The sequence below is a fragment of the Lepisma saccharinum genome, chromosome 28 (genome assembly GCF_977018435.1).
Source record: "Lepisma saccharinum chromosome 28, izLepSacc3.1, whole genome shotgun sequence".
In the NCBI taxonomy this organism is placed as follows: domain Eukaryota; kingdom Metazoa; phylum Arthropoda; class Insecta; order Zygentoma; family Lepismatidae; genus Lepisma; species Lepisma saccharinum.
The window spans coordinates 14256681-14273123 of NC_139256.1; the positions used below are offsets into that span (position 1 = coordinate 14256681).

Here is a 16443-nt window from a genome sequence, read left to right on the forward strand (position 1 = left end):
AACTGATCATACTTACAAGCAATGTAACATCCAGGAAAGAGTTCATGTACGGTTACAATAAAAGATTGAATCCAATCTTTTACAATCCAAGATGAGGCCCAAGGTTACCACTGGACTTCTGAGTCATGTACTGTACATCCTGTGGTAGTCTACTGTAAGAACTCTGTTGGGGAAAAGATTGTTTCATCACACTGTATCATATATAATGACCTGAAGCATGATGTGAACATGGTTTACAAAATTCAAGGAATAGTCGTGAGATTTCTGAAAGAAAATTTTTCACATGTCATGAAAATACACTATTTTCGTGACAGGAGTGCTGCTCAATACAAAAACAAATATAACTTTCTCAACTTGTGTCTGCTTGAAGAGGACTTCCAGCTAGAGGCACAATGGTCATTTTTTGCAACAAGCCATGGGAAATCAGAATGTAATGGGATTGGCGGAACAGCAAAACGCTTGGCACGAAAACAGAGTTTACAGAGACCATTTGAGAGACAGATCACAACAACAGGGGATTTTTACAATTTCTGTGTGGGAAAAAATTACAAATATTGCATTTCACTTTAATGAGAAAGGTGAAGTAGATTCAACCCATTTGACACTTCAAAACTGGTTTACAGATGTACAAACAGTTCCAGGCACTAGAAGTTTCCACAATTTCAGACCTCTGGATTCTGCAGGCACCATTGTGGCTAGAAGAATCAGTCAAGATGAGACCCCATCTTTCAAGTACAGTCTGAAAAACCGCCAATCTTTTATTGTAACCGTACATGAACTCTTTCCTGGATGTTACATTGCTTGTAAGTATGATCAGTTGTAGTATTTTGGAATGGTATCTCAAGTGGATGAAGATCAAGGAGATGTTGTTGTAAAGTTTCTTCACCCCCATGCTCCTTCCCCATCATTCTATTGGCCAAGACATGAAGATATATGTGCAGTAACAATTCCCCATGTGCTGGCTGTTGTTGATCCACCAGAAACAACATCTGGATGGCAAAAGGTTCTAAGTTCAATGGACAAGATAATCCAACGTGTCAAAGTATACAACTTGTGTCACAAAGTAAATTTTTGTAGATGTTGCATGCACATATATGGAAAGGTAAAAAATATATATGGGCAATATATGGAATATCCAGTAATTTTTAAACTTGTGTTTTGGTCAATCACATTTAAATATCTATATGGATAAATCATCAAACACCAAATGTTGAAGCAGGAGGTGATACCATAATAACTGATATTGTTCAATGATGATTTCATATTAATAAAATAATATAAATTATTATTATTATTATCATTATTGTCATCTTCATTGCTATTCTTTCTCAGGTGATGTTGACATATCATCAAACTGCTGCTTACAAAGAACACAACATTAAACAAAGATTTTTTTGAACCATATATATTTTGCTTATATATGGATAAATTATTTTATAAATAAACAAGGAAATAATAAGACAACAATGCTCAAAGAATAAACAAAAGTATAGAATTTTGAGTTTGCTTCACTGATTAATTTATAACACATTATTTGATTGATTTTGAGTTAACCAAAATATTTTAATACTCCGGAAGCAATTTCATCCAAATATCAGACATAAGTATATTATATTTATAGAAGGAATAAAATAACCATAACTTTTATTGCTGGGTAAGTTAGAATACATATCCAGGTTAATTTTAAAAATACTTATGCTGGTATTAATTCATTCCCTTTTAATGATAATTGAAATTTTAGCAAGGCATGTTTTCGGCAACAAAATCCCGCTAATTTTTTTTTTATTAATTTTTTTGTTTTACTAAAATATTGATATCATGTGATGTTATATTTTTTTCTGAAATGCCTATTGTTTGGTTAATATTGTTGTGAAATTTCAAAAGGATTGAATAATGTGTGAGCGAGATAGAATTTTTTTTGTAAAGCACTGCAGGTTTCAATGAGGGCTTCGGAAATGAAGGAAAACGAGACTTGGCTGAAAGTTTGAGAGGCCATAACTCTGAAACCAGATGAGTTAGAGGCGAAAAATTTTATGTGGTTTCTTACCACCATGGAAGGATTGAATGTACAAAGTTTCATAAAAATCTGAGATGGTGGGTTCCCAAACCTCTTTTTTTTGGTTGAATTGATATGGAATGACCCTGCATAAACATGCTATATTCTGCCCGTTTGAGCTACCCTGCCGTTGCGATTTCATGTATTAATTCTTACTTTAAGGAGAATGTAATTTTAGGAAACTTATGACTTGCTACATAATCTTAAAACTTTACTAAACCCATTTTAATTATCGATTTACACGAGAAATTCTTACCTTCGTTGAGAATAACGTTTGAATAGCCATCCCATCGCGCCCCAATGTAAAGCTTAGGGCAACCAAATGACGAACGAAATTATTTAGGGACACAACAGGGGTGGCGCCGCCACCGGAAAAGTTTGGCAATGAACAGCCCCATTATTTAATAATAATAATACTGATATTTAACCCGTGGCGCAAAAGCCCTTGAGGACCAGGGTCAACCTACCGACTGCCGGCCTCACTCCGACGTGCCGAGGTGGGAGATCTTCCAACCAGTTACGGGGTGAAGTGTGGTAAGCACGACGAACACCTAGTCCTTGTTGTAGTTTTTCGTGCCCGGGTTAAGCTTAACGCCCACTGAGACGCGGAGAAACGCAGCAACAGAGCTTCTGTTGTCTGCTTCTACTGAAATCAAATCGTGTAACGCCCACTACAGGGAAACGCTCGGAACCGAAGCGGGACTTTCCATGCCGCGTCTCTCTGGGCGTCAAGCGTTACGCTACTCATTTGTAACTTCCCAATTTTCTTCACGATGGTGGGGGGCCACATTCACAGGCAGAAATTTCAGGAGAAAAGTTGTTACGCTTCAGAATCGAACCCGCGCACATCCCATTTACGAACTAGTTTCAGACCTGCTGAAACTTGATCGTACGGAGTTAACTTTTGATGTTTTCTTCCAGTGTTCCAGGATGTCCACGTGATGATATTCATTGGTTTCGGATTCCTGATGACCTTTCTGAAGAAGTACGGCTACGGCGCCGTCGGGTTCAACATGATGATCGCCGCCATCTGCATCCAGTGGGCCACTCTCTGCCAAGGGTTCTTCCACATGGAGGGAGGCAAGATACTCATCGGCATCACCAAGTGAGTTTCCTTCTTTAGATATTCCGTTTATCTAGCCTGTAGAGATATTGTCATATCCGTGTTATATTCCGGGTGGTCCATTTATAATGATAGTATGGAATATCGCATGCAGAATGCATCCAATCCAAAAATTGCACAGAATAAAAGTTTGGTACTACTGAGGGGGTAAGTCGTCGCCGCCACCCACCCCTTAAGGGGGGGGGGGAATTTGAAATTTCAAATGGAACACCCCCATTTGTTTTACATATTTGGATTCCGTGTTGAAAAAGAAGAATTTTTGGTTTGAAAAATTTTGTAAAACAATTGCAAACTTCGAACATTTATAAATATTTGGTAGTTTCAGATTCATTTTGTTCCCTTTATGTAATAACGGTTTTGGTTTCCGTTGAGAACATTGCATAAACGAATTTTATTCAAAAAAATGTGTGCAAGAATTCGGCAAAAGAAAATTGTTTGCAATTTATGTTCTTGTGTAACAATAAATAATATTAATTTGTTCCAACTCTTTGGTTTCAAGGAACAATTTCATGTGAACAACACTACTCACTACTCCATTCAGGCTCGAGCCATGTTGGACACAAAGTTTCTTGGTCGATGGATAGGACGTGGAGGACCCGTTCTTGGCCAGCTCGTTCACCCGATCTCACGTCGCCTGATTTCTGCCTTTGGGGACTACTTAAAGAAAAGTGCTACCACGAAGTTCCAACAACATGCAGCGCGAATGATGCTTGTGCCTCTATCACTCCTGACATTTTTGGACGAACAGTGTGGAGCTTCAGACACCGTGTTTTGAAATGCATTGAAGAGAACGGTCATCATTTTGAACATTTGCTCCTTTAAACATTTATTTGTGTACCTCAAATGATAACTAATTTGTAGTAACATACTTAATTTTGTTGTTCATATGAAATTGTTCCTTGAAACCAAAGAGTTGGAACAAATTAATATTATTTATTGTTACACAAAAACATAAATTGCAAACAATTTTCTTTTGCCGAATTCTTGCACACATTTTTTTGAATAAAATTCGTTTATGCAATGTTCTCAACGGAAACCAAAACCGTTATTACATAAAGGGAACAAAATGAATCTGAAACTACCAAATATTTATAAATGTTCGAAGTTTGCAATTGTTTTACAAAATTTTTCAAACCAAAAATTCTTCTTTTTCAACACGGAATCCAAATATGTAAAACGAATGGGGGTGTTCCATTTGAAATTTCAAATTTACCCCCCCCCCTTAAGGGGTGGGTGGCGGCGACGAAATTTTTGCGGCATTGACTTACCCCCTCAGTAGTATCAAACTTTTATTCTGTGCAATTTTTCGATTGGATGCATTCTGCATGCGATATTCCATACTATCATTATAAATGGACCACCCGGTATATTTCTCAGTAATTTATCCACACACCACCAACATGCCCAAAATATTCTCAACTCTCTCCAATTTTTTTGCAAGGGCCCAATTTCGCATAAATATTAGGGAAGCAAGATTGACAACAATTATTTTTAATATATAATGTTTAGACTTTTTGCAGAATTGGGGGGGGGGGGCAGAAAGTACCTTGCCCCATACAGTCGGCGCCTATGCTTTAAATATACCCTTACTTCTTCTTCTTCTTCTTCTTCTTTTCCTGTCGGGTTCCATCATCCACTTCCGGTACACTTCTCGGTCCAAGGCTAGTTTTCGGACTTCCGGCATTGTTTTCCCTTTCTTCTTTCCTATCTTTTCCACATACTCTTCCCATTGAACTCTTGGTCGTCCTCTTCCCCTCTTGCCTTGTGGTCTGGCCTCCAGCACCTGTCTAGGCTTGGGATCCTCCTCCATTCTTGTAACATGTCCAAACCATTGCAGTGCCTTTCCAATAGTGTTTTATGCTGTAACTGGTGTCTAATGGTGGTATTTCTAATCCTATCTCTTCTAGTCTTTCCTACTACTTTTCGTAGGTATTTTTTTTCGCAGATATATTGCTTGAAGTGCTTCAAAGTTCTCCAATTTGTAAAGTATATATTTGGAATGAATGGAATCATGAAATAAGTGTTTCCATCAGTGATTTATTCACACATTCCCAACAAATCCTCAAATTTCTTCAACATCTTCCTGGGCGTAAGCGGCGACCCTTACCGAGTCAAATGCCAAACTCAATTCCACTGCATTTTGCAGACTACCGAGGCTCTGGCGTCCGGACTCACGGGAAGTATAATCCTCTGTAGAGTCTGTCATTGTCGCTTCATCTTCATGATTAGCCAAAACTGGCAGAAAAGCAAAATAAAATAAACCAAATTCATCAATATTTTTCCTAAAATGTTTAACAAGTCCCCAATTTATGGTCATTCCGGTTGTAAATTTACCCTTACACCCAGTAGCGGCGATTAGGGGGTAGGGGGGCAGTTGCCCCCTACATTTTGCAACTTTTGCCCGTGCACTATGCTAAACCTTATCGACAAAGGGAAAATAAACTGTCCTTGCTCCCCACGTTTGGCAACTTTCCCCCCTCCAGTTTTGGAACCCGATTGCCGCCACTGCTTACACCCTCACAGATGAACAATTCTGATTAAACCCCTGCTTTTTCATAATCTCAGAATAACGGTTTTAGAATTATTGCGAGATAAAAGAAAAACTATTAATTACGCATTGGCAGTATCGTTGCAATAACTATCTGCATGATATTTTTTTTTTAAAAAATAAAGCAGATTACTCTAAGAATGAAGCAGGCCTTCTTATTTTGATAGGTAATTTGTAAATTTTATCAGACTGGACAGTCAGGTAAAAGTGGTCACCTATGAAAAGACGCTTGGCTGAGCCTCAAAGTGTAGTTGCAACAGAATTAAGCCTTGTGAAATTTAAAAGTATAAGCCTAATCTGTAACAATGAAATTATAAGATTATTTTTCCCGTTACTTCACTTCAAGAGCAATCATTACATTCAGAGGAAATGTTTGAATTTTGACGCGCCTTGTGCCGTACAAGCGGTTTTGTCTAGGAGTGTTCTAGGACCTCTCTTGTTCATATTATTCGTCGATGACCTTGCCGACCATCTCACAGCTCCCTCTAGCAATTACCTTCTTTTCGCAGATGACTGTAAAATTTTCAGGGAAATCTCCACTTCCGACGATCCTCATCTTCTTCAGAATGACATAGCAACATTCACTTCCTGGTGCCTGACATGGGACCTTACATTACATCCTGACAAGTGTACTACTCTCACTCTCTCTCTCAAGAAGAATCTGTTAAAGTCATCTTACTCCATCTCTGGCAATAACATCAAAGCAGTATCCTCTCATAAGGACCTAGGCATTGTTTTCGACCAAAAGCTCACATTTGAGGAACATATTTTATGCACCACAAAAAAGGCCATGCGTCTTTTAGGTTTACTCTACCGTTTCACTGAAATTAGTGACATCTCAGCCCTCACTTTGTACTTCAAATCATTCATCTCCCCAATAATAGAATACTGCTCTCCCGTCTGGTCCATGGCATGTCCCACTCACCTCTCCAGAATCGATTCAGTCTTTCACTTCTTCCTAGCTATAGTCCGTCACAGGGTTCCCTCATTACGCAATTTTTCATCTCCGCATCTCTTGTCTTTTCTAAACTTACAAACTGCTTATCAGCGACGTTTGCAGAATGATTTCAGTTACTTATACAAAATTGTGAATGGCAAAATCCGCTGCAACACACTCCTTGAGGAATTCCACTTTAGAGTACCTATGCGCACAACTCGCAATACAAGGTTATTTTATACAAAAAAACCTAGACTGGAAATTCAAAAAAGATCTCTCTTTTATAGACTTGCCACGCAATACAATGATCTCCCCTCAAATATTGATATATTTTCCTCCGAGTTTGCCTTTCGGTCTTCTATCAGAAGAAATACTTGTAATTAATGTCACATAGTGCCATCTCTTACTTATTTTTTTTATTCATTTGCTATTCACTTTTATGTTGTTTTGTTACTCTTAATTATTTCTTATTTATTTTTATTTATTTTATTTTTTTATCTTTATGCTTATTATAATTATTGCTTTCTCATTGTTGACAATTTCAGTGTAAAATGGCCACCTGTGCTGTATCTGAAATTTTCTCAAATAAATAAATAAGTATATTTGTAATACTTCAATGGTGCTTTGTAGGACAAACTTCCTGCAACAAGAACCATTCAATTTGAATGTCAATCCACCTCGTATCCTAGATAGGCTCTATCTTGGTCTGTTGAGGACGCAAGTGTGCCAAATTCTTGATCTTCATAAACTAAAAGGAAAGAAAAGGTACAAAATGATTATATATGGAAGGTAGAAGTTCTTTGGGTGAAAAGACTGGAAAGCAATGGCGTTTAACTGTTTCTGGGAGTCTGGCAGAAGTCGCCTGCTGATTTTATGACACACTCCTTCAGAGTTAACGAGGAGGAATTTCAATTCTTTTGACAGGTGTCACTGGTTTCTCTAACAAAACGAAATGGAATTTTAGGCCCCTGCAGGTAGAGTTTTGTGTATTCGGGTACCTAAGGACAACGGGGACGAGGCTAGGAGAGAAATTTACAGCGGTGGGGGACAAGACGGTGCCAGCTTTTGCTTTGTAAGTTATTTTCGACTTCTTTCCAGACTTTGGCCATCAAACAGAGAACCCATGGGGAGCGCAATAAGGGCGTTCACCTCTCCAAAGTATCCAGACAAAACCTTTCGTGACATATGTCTAATATTGATGGCTCAAGTATCGTAGTACATGGCCGTAGGCAGGAAAAATTTTCGCGGGGGGGATTCATTCATAATTGTTCCCAGGTCGTCGCCAGAAATTTGAATAACAGAAATAATAATAATAATTGTACAATAATAATTAAAATTTCATAATAATAAAACAATTTTATTCCATAGTAATAATACTAATAATAATAATTATTATATTATTGTTATATCCTTGAGGGGGCTTACTGAATCCAGCATAAGTTTCTTTTTGTTTTTTTTACGTTTCATACAGTGTGTACTGAAATGCACAATTATTTTACTTCGTCATTAAACTTTAGATACCTTCAAGAAAAAACTTTAAAAGTTAGATGGAAATTTTAGTCATAAAGTTTTCGTTGTTTGACTTTAAAATTAAATTTTTGGAATTTTGAAAAGTGTGGAACCAGTTATTCTCTTTAAAAGCTTAGCCTGCATGGATTGTAACCTCAATCGCGAACATAATGCGCTACGAAACTGGAGGCACTAGGTTTGAACTCCTATCAAGGGGGATTTATTTTCGACTTTATCGGAAGGGGAATTTAGAAGCTGGAAAGGGAATTTTGGGACAATCATAAGTCTATATTCCTTGTGACGCAGGAACAACACTGGAAAGATGACACCAGAAGTGATAATGGAGGGGTCGCCGGTGGGATGCGATTCTGAGAATAAATCCTGTTTCACTCAAGTTTCAGAATTCCAAATGTATGAAAATTCTAGCTCGATCGTTTCAACATTGTCTCCTTGTATTTTTGTGATGCTTCGAAAAAAAAAATATTGAAAATTTATTACAGATTTTGGTTTATGAACATCCATTAATCCAACATGTCAGAGGTTTCGGGGGGGGGGGTTGAACCATAGAAACCCCTCCTCTAAATACGGCCATGTCCTAGTATGCCCCTCCCCTCCCCTCATTTTTAGGATTTAGTAGTAGCATGTCTTCCCGTTTCGCCGAATGAGCCAGAGACGTATTATATCAGATTTCCCACCTGAGTAGATTTCCGGCGAAAGGGAAATTCCCGTTTCGCCGAATGTTTTGAAGGGAAGGAATTTTTCCTCCGCTGGAAAATTTCAGCTGGTCCGAGGCCAAAGTCTATTTAATTATTGTAAATGAGCAGAAAACTTATTAAAAATTACGTGACGAAAGGTACCTTACATCTGTGACGTTTCATCTTCTGTCGTGATGTGCAGCTATGTGTGTGTGAATCCTTTTACACTTGGGGTGTAAGGGTGACCCTTTCTTAAGACACCCAATTGTCAATCTCACTTCCACGTAGTACACCCTGGACTGCATTTTGCACACTAACGAGGCTCTGGCGTCTGGGCCTGCAGCCAGAATAATGCTCTGTAGGAATTGTGTTGTGTTTGTCATATGTTTGTGGTTGTTCTTTTTTCCATAGCCTATCGTCTTATTACCATCCTCATCTTCGCGATTAGCCAAAAGTTCCACAAAAGCGAAGTAAAATAAATCAATCATTGAAGCCATTCATATTCATATTTAATTTTTATTTTATATTTAATATATATATATATATACGCATACTATCTACCAAAAAAGTAATTGGGCACGTGTACAAAATGGTTGTCTGGTGGTGCGAAACCTGTTAGAACCTCGTGGAGACACCTCTTGCTGCTATAACAGCAGCCACTCTGTCAGGCATGCTCTCGACTAGTTTGTGAAGGACGTCCATTGGAATGTGTCGCCATTCCTCTTGCAAGATCTCAGTTGGACAATGGAATTTGGCCGCATCTCCCGAGACCTCACCCGCCAGTCCAATGCCTCCCAAAGGTGTTCTATGGGATTGAGATGAGTACTCTGTGCAAGCCAGACCAATCGTTGAACATACCACTGCATAGTAGCATAGTAGCCTCCGAAACATGCCACCTAACATTGTCATCCTGGAAGTAACAGGGGTCCATTCCCTGAAAACGCCACAAGGTTGGGAGCATTTCATTGTCTAGTATTGTACAGTATGCCTGTGAGTTCATTGTGCCACGACCAACCACCAGTGGTCCCACTAAATGATTCAAATTAGATACTAAATTAACCACCATCATAGGTGCCCAATTACTTTTTGGTAGATAGTGTGTGTGTATATATATATATATATATATATATATATATATATATATATATATATACATTTAATTATTATTAACAAGATGTGATCACATATCAAATATTATTAAAAAGAAATATAATAATTCCTACGTTCCCACCAATTTTAAGGATTTCGTACGCTGCTGCTTTCAGGGAAGGAAGTGTGACCATATGCTTTATTTTCCAGCATCCTGAACGCAGATCTCGCGACGGCAGCTGTCCTGATATCCTTTGGCGCCGTCATCGGAAAGACCAGTCCGCTACAGCTCCTCATCATGGCCGTCGTTGAGATTGCTCTCTTCGCCACCAACGAGTGGGTCGGGACACACATCTTCAACGTAAGTAGCCCTGCCACCACGTCACGGACAAAGATAGACTGCATTGTTCCACTCCATATGATGTCATTGTTGTTACAGTTCTGCGGCGACCTCGAACACGGTTGTGGAGCACCTCTGGAACTCTTGGCTGGAAAAGTCCAGAGCAAGAATTTCCATCAAAGATGCACGAAAAAATACTTTGAAATTGCTTAAATTTGAAAAGTTTCCACGTTCGAGACAGTGTGATGGCTAGGGAGCGGAAGTTGATGACCTAAAAAATATAGGTATATGACCTATAGAATGTCCTATCAAATAGGAAAAAATGACCATTAAATTTGTTAGTTTCAGGTTAAAAATTGAAATTAAGAGGAAATTAAACAAAATTCAATCTTGGTTTTAAAAAAAGGCACGAAATTGTACCACATGCACATTCAATTAAAATATGCAACGAGGATTTAAAATTGAAACATCCGAATAATTTTAAAACAATTTCATGAAAAAGTCGTATACACTGAATGAATTGGTGCAAAGTGCATTAATTTCCCGCATCTTTGCCTGGTGATGTAGTGTGGTTTGTTTCTGTGGCACTGTAAAGAAAAAAAAACTGCGAGATGGTATACAAACCTATGTTCACCTTGGTGAAAATACTCCAGAATATTACCAAAATGTAAGAAGTGACAAAATATGATAAAATAATACACAGAATATTGCGAATAATGACGGGAAAATGCCGAAAATCGGGGGAAATTACCTAAAACCTGAAAATTGGCAAAAAATGCACTGAAAAATTCTCTTTTTTGGGTTCTAAACAAAGTGTAATATTGTGTATATTTAATGGGCATCGTGTCCGAGATGTCAGAAAAAAGATGACATTTCATCAACTTCTGCTCCCTAGTGATGGCCATTAATAACAGGAGGCCCTTCTTTGAAAAGCCAATTATTTTTTAGAAAATTCACAGTGAATAATGAAAGACAATGTCAGGCACCTCTTCACCAGTGGCGTATGTTGAGTTCAATTGATTGGATATCTTAGGACCGTAGTGTTCGAATTTGACAAAATAATGTTCTGAAAAGGGTCCGAGCTCCTTCTGAATCCAATTTTGGAATTAAACATTGAGAATCACGTAATAATAATAATTATTTCTGTTGACTCATTTCTTATTGAATTGAACAATTTTTTCACATTTTCAAATCGATTTTTGCTTCTCAATGGAGGCATATTGCACAGTGGTTCGGATCCCACATTAAACTGAAGGTCCAGTCCCGATTAGCCTACGTATATCAAAAGCGATAAGTTAGGCCCTAAGTTATGCTGTGTTGCTTGGCTGAATACTGGCCTGCTCTCGTCAACGTTTACTTTATTGCACTTTATCTGTTTTATAATGCTACTTTATCTCCCTATCCTAAAAATGAATATTGAGGAATGCCCAATTTACGAACTTTGGAATTTGGATACACTTTTATCTAGACCAGCGAGTCCCAAACTACGACCCACATCTCGTCTGCTAAAATTTTTCTAAGTAGCCTGCCTTAGTAGCAGTACTTATGAAAAACCTATAATTTTATTTCCAGGCATTATATTTAGCAGTGGCGTATGCTGAGACCAAGATCAGGGCTATCTCCAAATATAGTAGTGTTTGAATTTTAAATGAAAATGTGTCGGGCAAAAAAGGGGGAGGGGCTCTTCCTCATTCATTTTGGATTTTTTTGTTGCCATTAAAAACAACAATAGTAGGCAATGGACATAAACTATTTCATGCTTATTTATAAAGAGGAGCGGTCTATAACATGCAATATGTAGGACCTACATGCGAGTATGAAAAAATAATTAACTTCTTACCTTACTTGAAGGTAAACTCCATTCTTCTCTCCTTTTCCGTGAATTTTTTTGTCACTTTATCGAAGAATGTGTCCTCACATGAATTTCTGATGTTGATTAGAACCCCTTTCTCAATAGACATTATAGCTAAATTACTAAGCCGCGCTTGTCCCTGTGTTGCTCTGAGATAAGTTTTAATTCTCCGTAGAGAAGAAAAACTCCTTTCGACGGTTGCTGTTGTCGATGGAAATGTCAATATTAGTTCTGCTAGTTTATACACTTCACTAAACACTATGTCCAAATTATTGAGCTTCATATAATTTGTAATTTCATTCACTGATTTATTCTTGTACTCATCCAGAGAATAAAGCACACTTAGTTCATTTTTGAGGCGGACTCTATCAAAATCTGAGGCATACTGTTCACTCAGTTCTGCCAAAAGAGTTTGAGGAAACATTTCACGAAATGTATGAAATTTTGTCTGAATCCAACAGAGACACAAATTTTAGATCGTTTTGAGATTCAAATCTGAATTTTATCTGATACATCATTGTATCCAGAATTTCGTTGAAAATTCGCTGGTATTTGGAACGGTCATCATTGCCCTGTCTTCTTGGCCTTCGTTCATATTCACTATCTTCATCTTCAGCATTACTTGCGGTCTCCGCCCATGCATGATCAACCCTTCGTCCCTAAGTTTCTGCAACGTGTCATAGAATTCATTGACTTTGTTCGTGCAGTAAGAAATGTCCATGCATTTACTTTGCAATATGTCAAACAGAACATTGGAAAATGCAAATATTTTGCTGAATACAATGAGAAGAAATCTAGTGTCAAACTTGCACAGAAAACAAACAAAGCCTAGTGCAATATTCACCTCGTCACTTGTCCAGTCACCATTTTCATCTACCACTGCTGAAAAGAACTTGATAGCATGCCCTCTATATTCCTTTACAGTATTTACAAGCCTTGATGAGAAATTCCACCTTGTTGGTGCCACTCCCGGCAGTTTCTTTTCCATGAAGTTTTTTAGAGCAGTTGTGCGGACCGTAGAGTGTGAAAAAAAGGTAGGAATTCCTGACAAAGAAGTAAAGAATCGTCTACATTCTGATATATTGTTTGTAGACTTTGACAAGACCAAATTTAGCCTGTGACTGTAGCAATGAATGAACATTGCTGAGGGATACTTATTCTTTACCAAGGCCTGAAGTCCAGATACATGACCGGCCATAACAGCTGCTCCATCGAATGTTTGCGCCACAAGTTTCTTCGAACAATTCAAATCATCTACAACCTTGGTGACATGTTGGAACAATCCTTGTGATGTTCGGTCTGAACTGACGTCAGTGAAATGCAAAAATCGTTCCTGACAGTTTCCCTCATTATCCACAAATCGTATGACTGTTGATAACTGACTTTTATTAGTTACGTCAGTTGTCTCGTCAAGTAATATTGCAACGAATGTTGCATTTGATATTTCTGATTTGATATGATCTGTAATTACACTAGCTACTGCATCAATGAAATCATTTTGTATTATTGGTGACATTCCTCTAAACACGGTTGCGGTCTTTAAATGATTAGCTATTGTCGGATCATATGTTGCTAAAAATTCCAAAAGTTCTATGTACATGCCTTTATTTGTTGAATCCCCAGACTCATTGTGGCCCCTAAATGCACATTCTTGCTTCCCCAGAAATGCTATTGCATCAATTAATCTTCTTATAATAATACTGTTTTCCTTCACTTTTTCATTATGCAAACAGTCGGCAATCTTCTTTTGCAAATTCAAGGAATGATCAATTCTTTGAGAACCGAATGTCTGTAAGTTACTGAACGCACGTATATGACTAAGTGATTTTTGGTGTTTATCACAAGCAGTTACCAAATAGTTTAAATTACTAAATCCTGTTGTATTCCAAGGACTTTTGTCGGTAGAAAGAAGCAAACATGCCCAGCAATACAACTTATTAAGTGCACTCGACCCAGTCAACCAAAGATATTTTTGGTAGCTGGTCTCGTGAAAACGTCTTATATATATATATCTTATTTTTGTCTTTCTGCACGACTTTAAGGTCCGGAAGAGGTGGGAGAGGCCTACCTGTCTCTATTATTTGTATCCTATCCTCGTAAGGAAGCCGTGAGAATGGCGTCTTGGAGACAAGTTCGGTGATTAAATCCATTTTCACACGCACACAGAACAAGAACACAGAACAACACAACACATGTCAAAAACACAGCACAACAAAATGGCCTCGGTCACTGAAATTTATTTAAAAAATGGATTCCCATCCATGAACATGCTACGCGGGCGACACAAAGATCTTGGAACTCGGACACAACAAGTTTGACCATATATCCCTTCCTTTTGCGGAAACTACCACCGACCCGCGTGGTTGAAAACACGTGCGGTGAATGGTTGCTATGACAACATGGTTTGTTTATGTTGCCAAACCTATTTCAGTGGGATGACTCGGGCCGAAACCCCCACCGCCAGGGCGAAGGTTTTGACATTTTGACAGCGGGGGAGGGGGGTTGCTTGAAACAGAAGTAAACAGGATGGCAACATGGCTGACGTCATCAGAATGTCCCATATAGCTGCGACCACAGTCGAATTTCAAGGAAAAGCAGAGTGCCAACTTCAGGGAAAATCACTAAATTTGGCAGATTTATAATGCTTGTATGTGACGAAATTCATGGAACTGGAAGAGAGACGGGCAATGCTCGAAGGGATGGAGGGGGGGGGGGAGGTGATGTAATTTTCATGAGGCATCCCCTAGCTTGAATAATTTGCATTGGCACCCCCGCCTATAATATTTTTTCCAGCGATCTAGCGAATTTCGTATTTCCATTGTTGGCAACACTACAACATCGCCAGGATGCAGAGAAGTCTTCACTCTCCAGCGCTTGGGGTTGGAAGCCAGCACCAGGGACCACCAAGGTCATCCCTGCCAGCACAAATACGTCATGGGTTGAAAGGACCTCCTGCTGGTTCAAAGACTTTATCCTCAGACGAAGAAGCCTGGCGATAAATAAAGACGACCTTACACTAGCGCTTTCCCCCTTGGTCGTTACTTGAGAGTGAAGCATCGGTTAAATTTGCTAGTCGATTATTTCCTGTATTTTAATATGGGCTTCGGCGATAGCCTAGGTAGCCTAGAATATACGCGCCTGATATTTAGTGTAAGTAAAATGCAATGTGGCCCGCGAGTGAATAATCACTTCAGACATAGTTTGGGCAGGTTTGGGGTTGATGCCAATATTTTTGCAAAAGTTAAATATTTCCCCAATAGATGGCAATACGAGCACTTCACTCTGCTTGGTCGTTACTGCCACCTGGCGCATATCTCATGAACTCCTTCAAACCCAGTGCTCGAAGCGGAAATTCCTTATGGGGGGGGGGGGGATGATGATAGCTGGAGTTTTGGGGATGGTTCAACATGGAGACAGTGGGGCAGGTAAGGGATGACATTCCCTTGCGCCCCCTCCCCCCAGTGGCATGCCCAAGGAGTGGTTGGTGAGGGTCATAACGCCCTTGGCCCACTATTCCTAAAATAAGAATGTCAAAAGCAGAAAAAGATAGCAAAATGAGGACTAGAAAAGGGTATATGTAACTCTCCACCCACTCCTAAAAAATCCAGGTATACCCATCTCACTTTGAGGATTGATATCTTTTCTGTTGATATTTGCAGTTACAATTCACGAATACAGCTTAAAATGTAACTGCACCTTTCAACGTCCTGAAACTGTGTCACTGTGGCAACCCTGAGCCTTCCAAATGGTAAAGTGAAACATGGTTGCACAGTACTGCATCCAGCCAAGTGTCACTGCAATTCAATTTTGTCCGCAGAATGCAACAGAGCATATAACTTGGGCTGTAGTATGTATATATCTACTGCTTTATGAACGGAACACACATTTTAGTTGGTTAAACTTCCTCTCCTCATGTATCTAAACTTCTTCTTTATTTTGAATAGTTATTTGTCTTATCATGGAATAAAATAATATTTTGAGCATGATTTCCATCCATTGTTGTTGTTTCAATATATTATTTTTCATTCTGAGAAAACGCAGACTAATTTTACATTTCAAAACAAAGGTTATTCAATGAAGTGCAAGGAAAATTCCATATGTTAGTTACAGGAACGAATGGTCCACCTGTAACACGTTGTCCTGTAATTGCAAAATGAATGCAGTAAACATCTCCTCACATGAACAATAGTTCCGAATGTGAGTATGAGGAAGTTGTTATACTCGCATTTCTTTTTAGCATTACAAAAAATACAGTTAAAAAAATATATATTTATGTTGGCATATTTTCTTCCCT

General features: G+C 38.6%; 1 protein-coding gene across 2 annotated transcripts in view; it reads left to right on the top strand.

The window, feature by feature from the left end:
- The window catches only part of Rh50 (Rhesus blood group-associated glycoprotein Rh50), a 117090-nt gene that overhangs the window by 71640 nt on the left and 29007 nt on the right, over positions 1-16443 (top strand). For both annotated transcript variants that reach the window (XM_083114140.1, XM_083114139.1), the window contains exons 2-3: positions 2978-3161; positions 10168-10318. In XM_083114140.1, coding sequence (XP_082970266.1) covers positions 2978-3161; positions 10168-10318 — 335 coding nt within the window. The remainder of the gene's footprint in view (positions 1-2977; positions 3162-10167; positions 10319-16443) is intronic.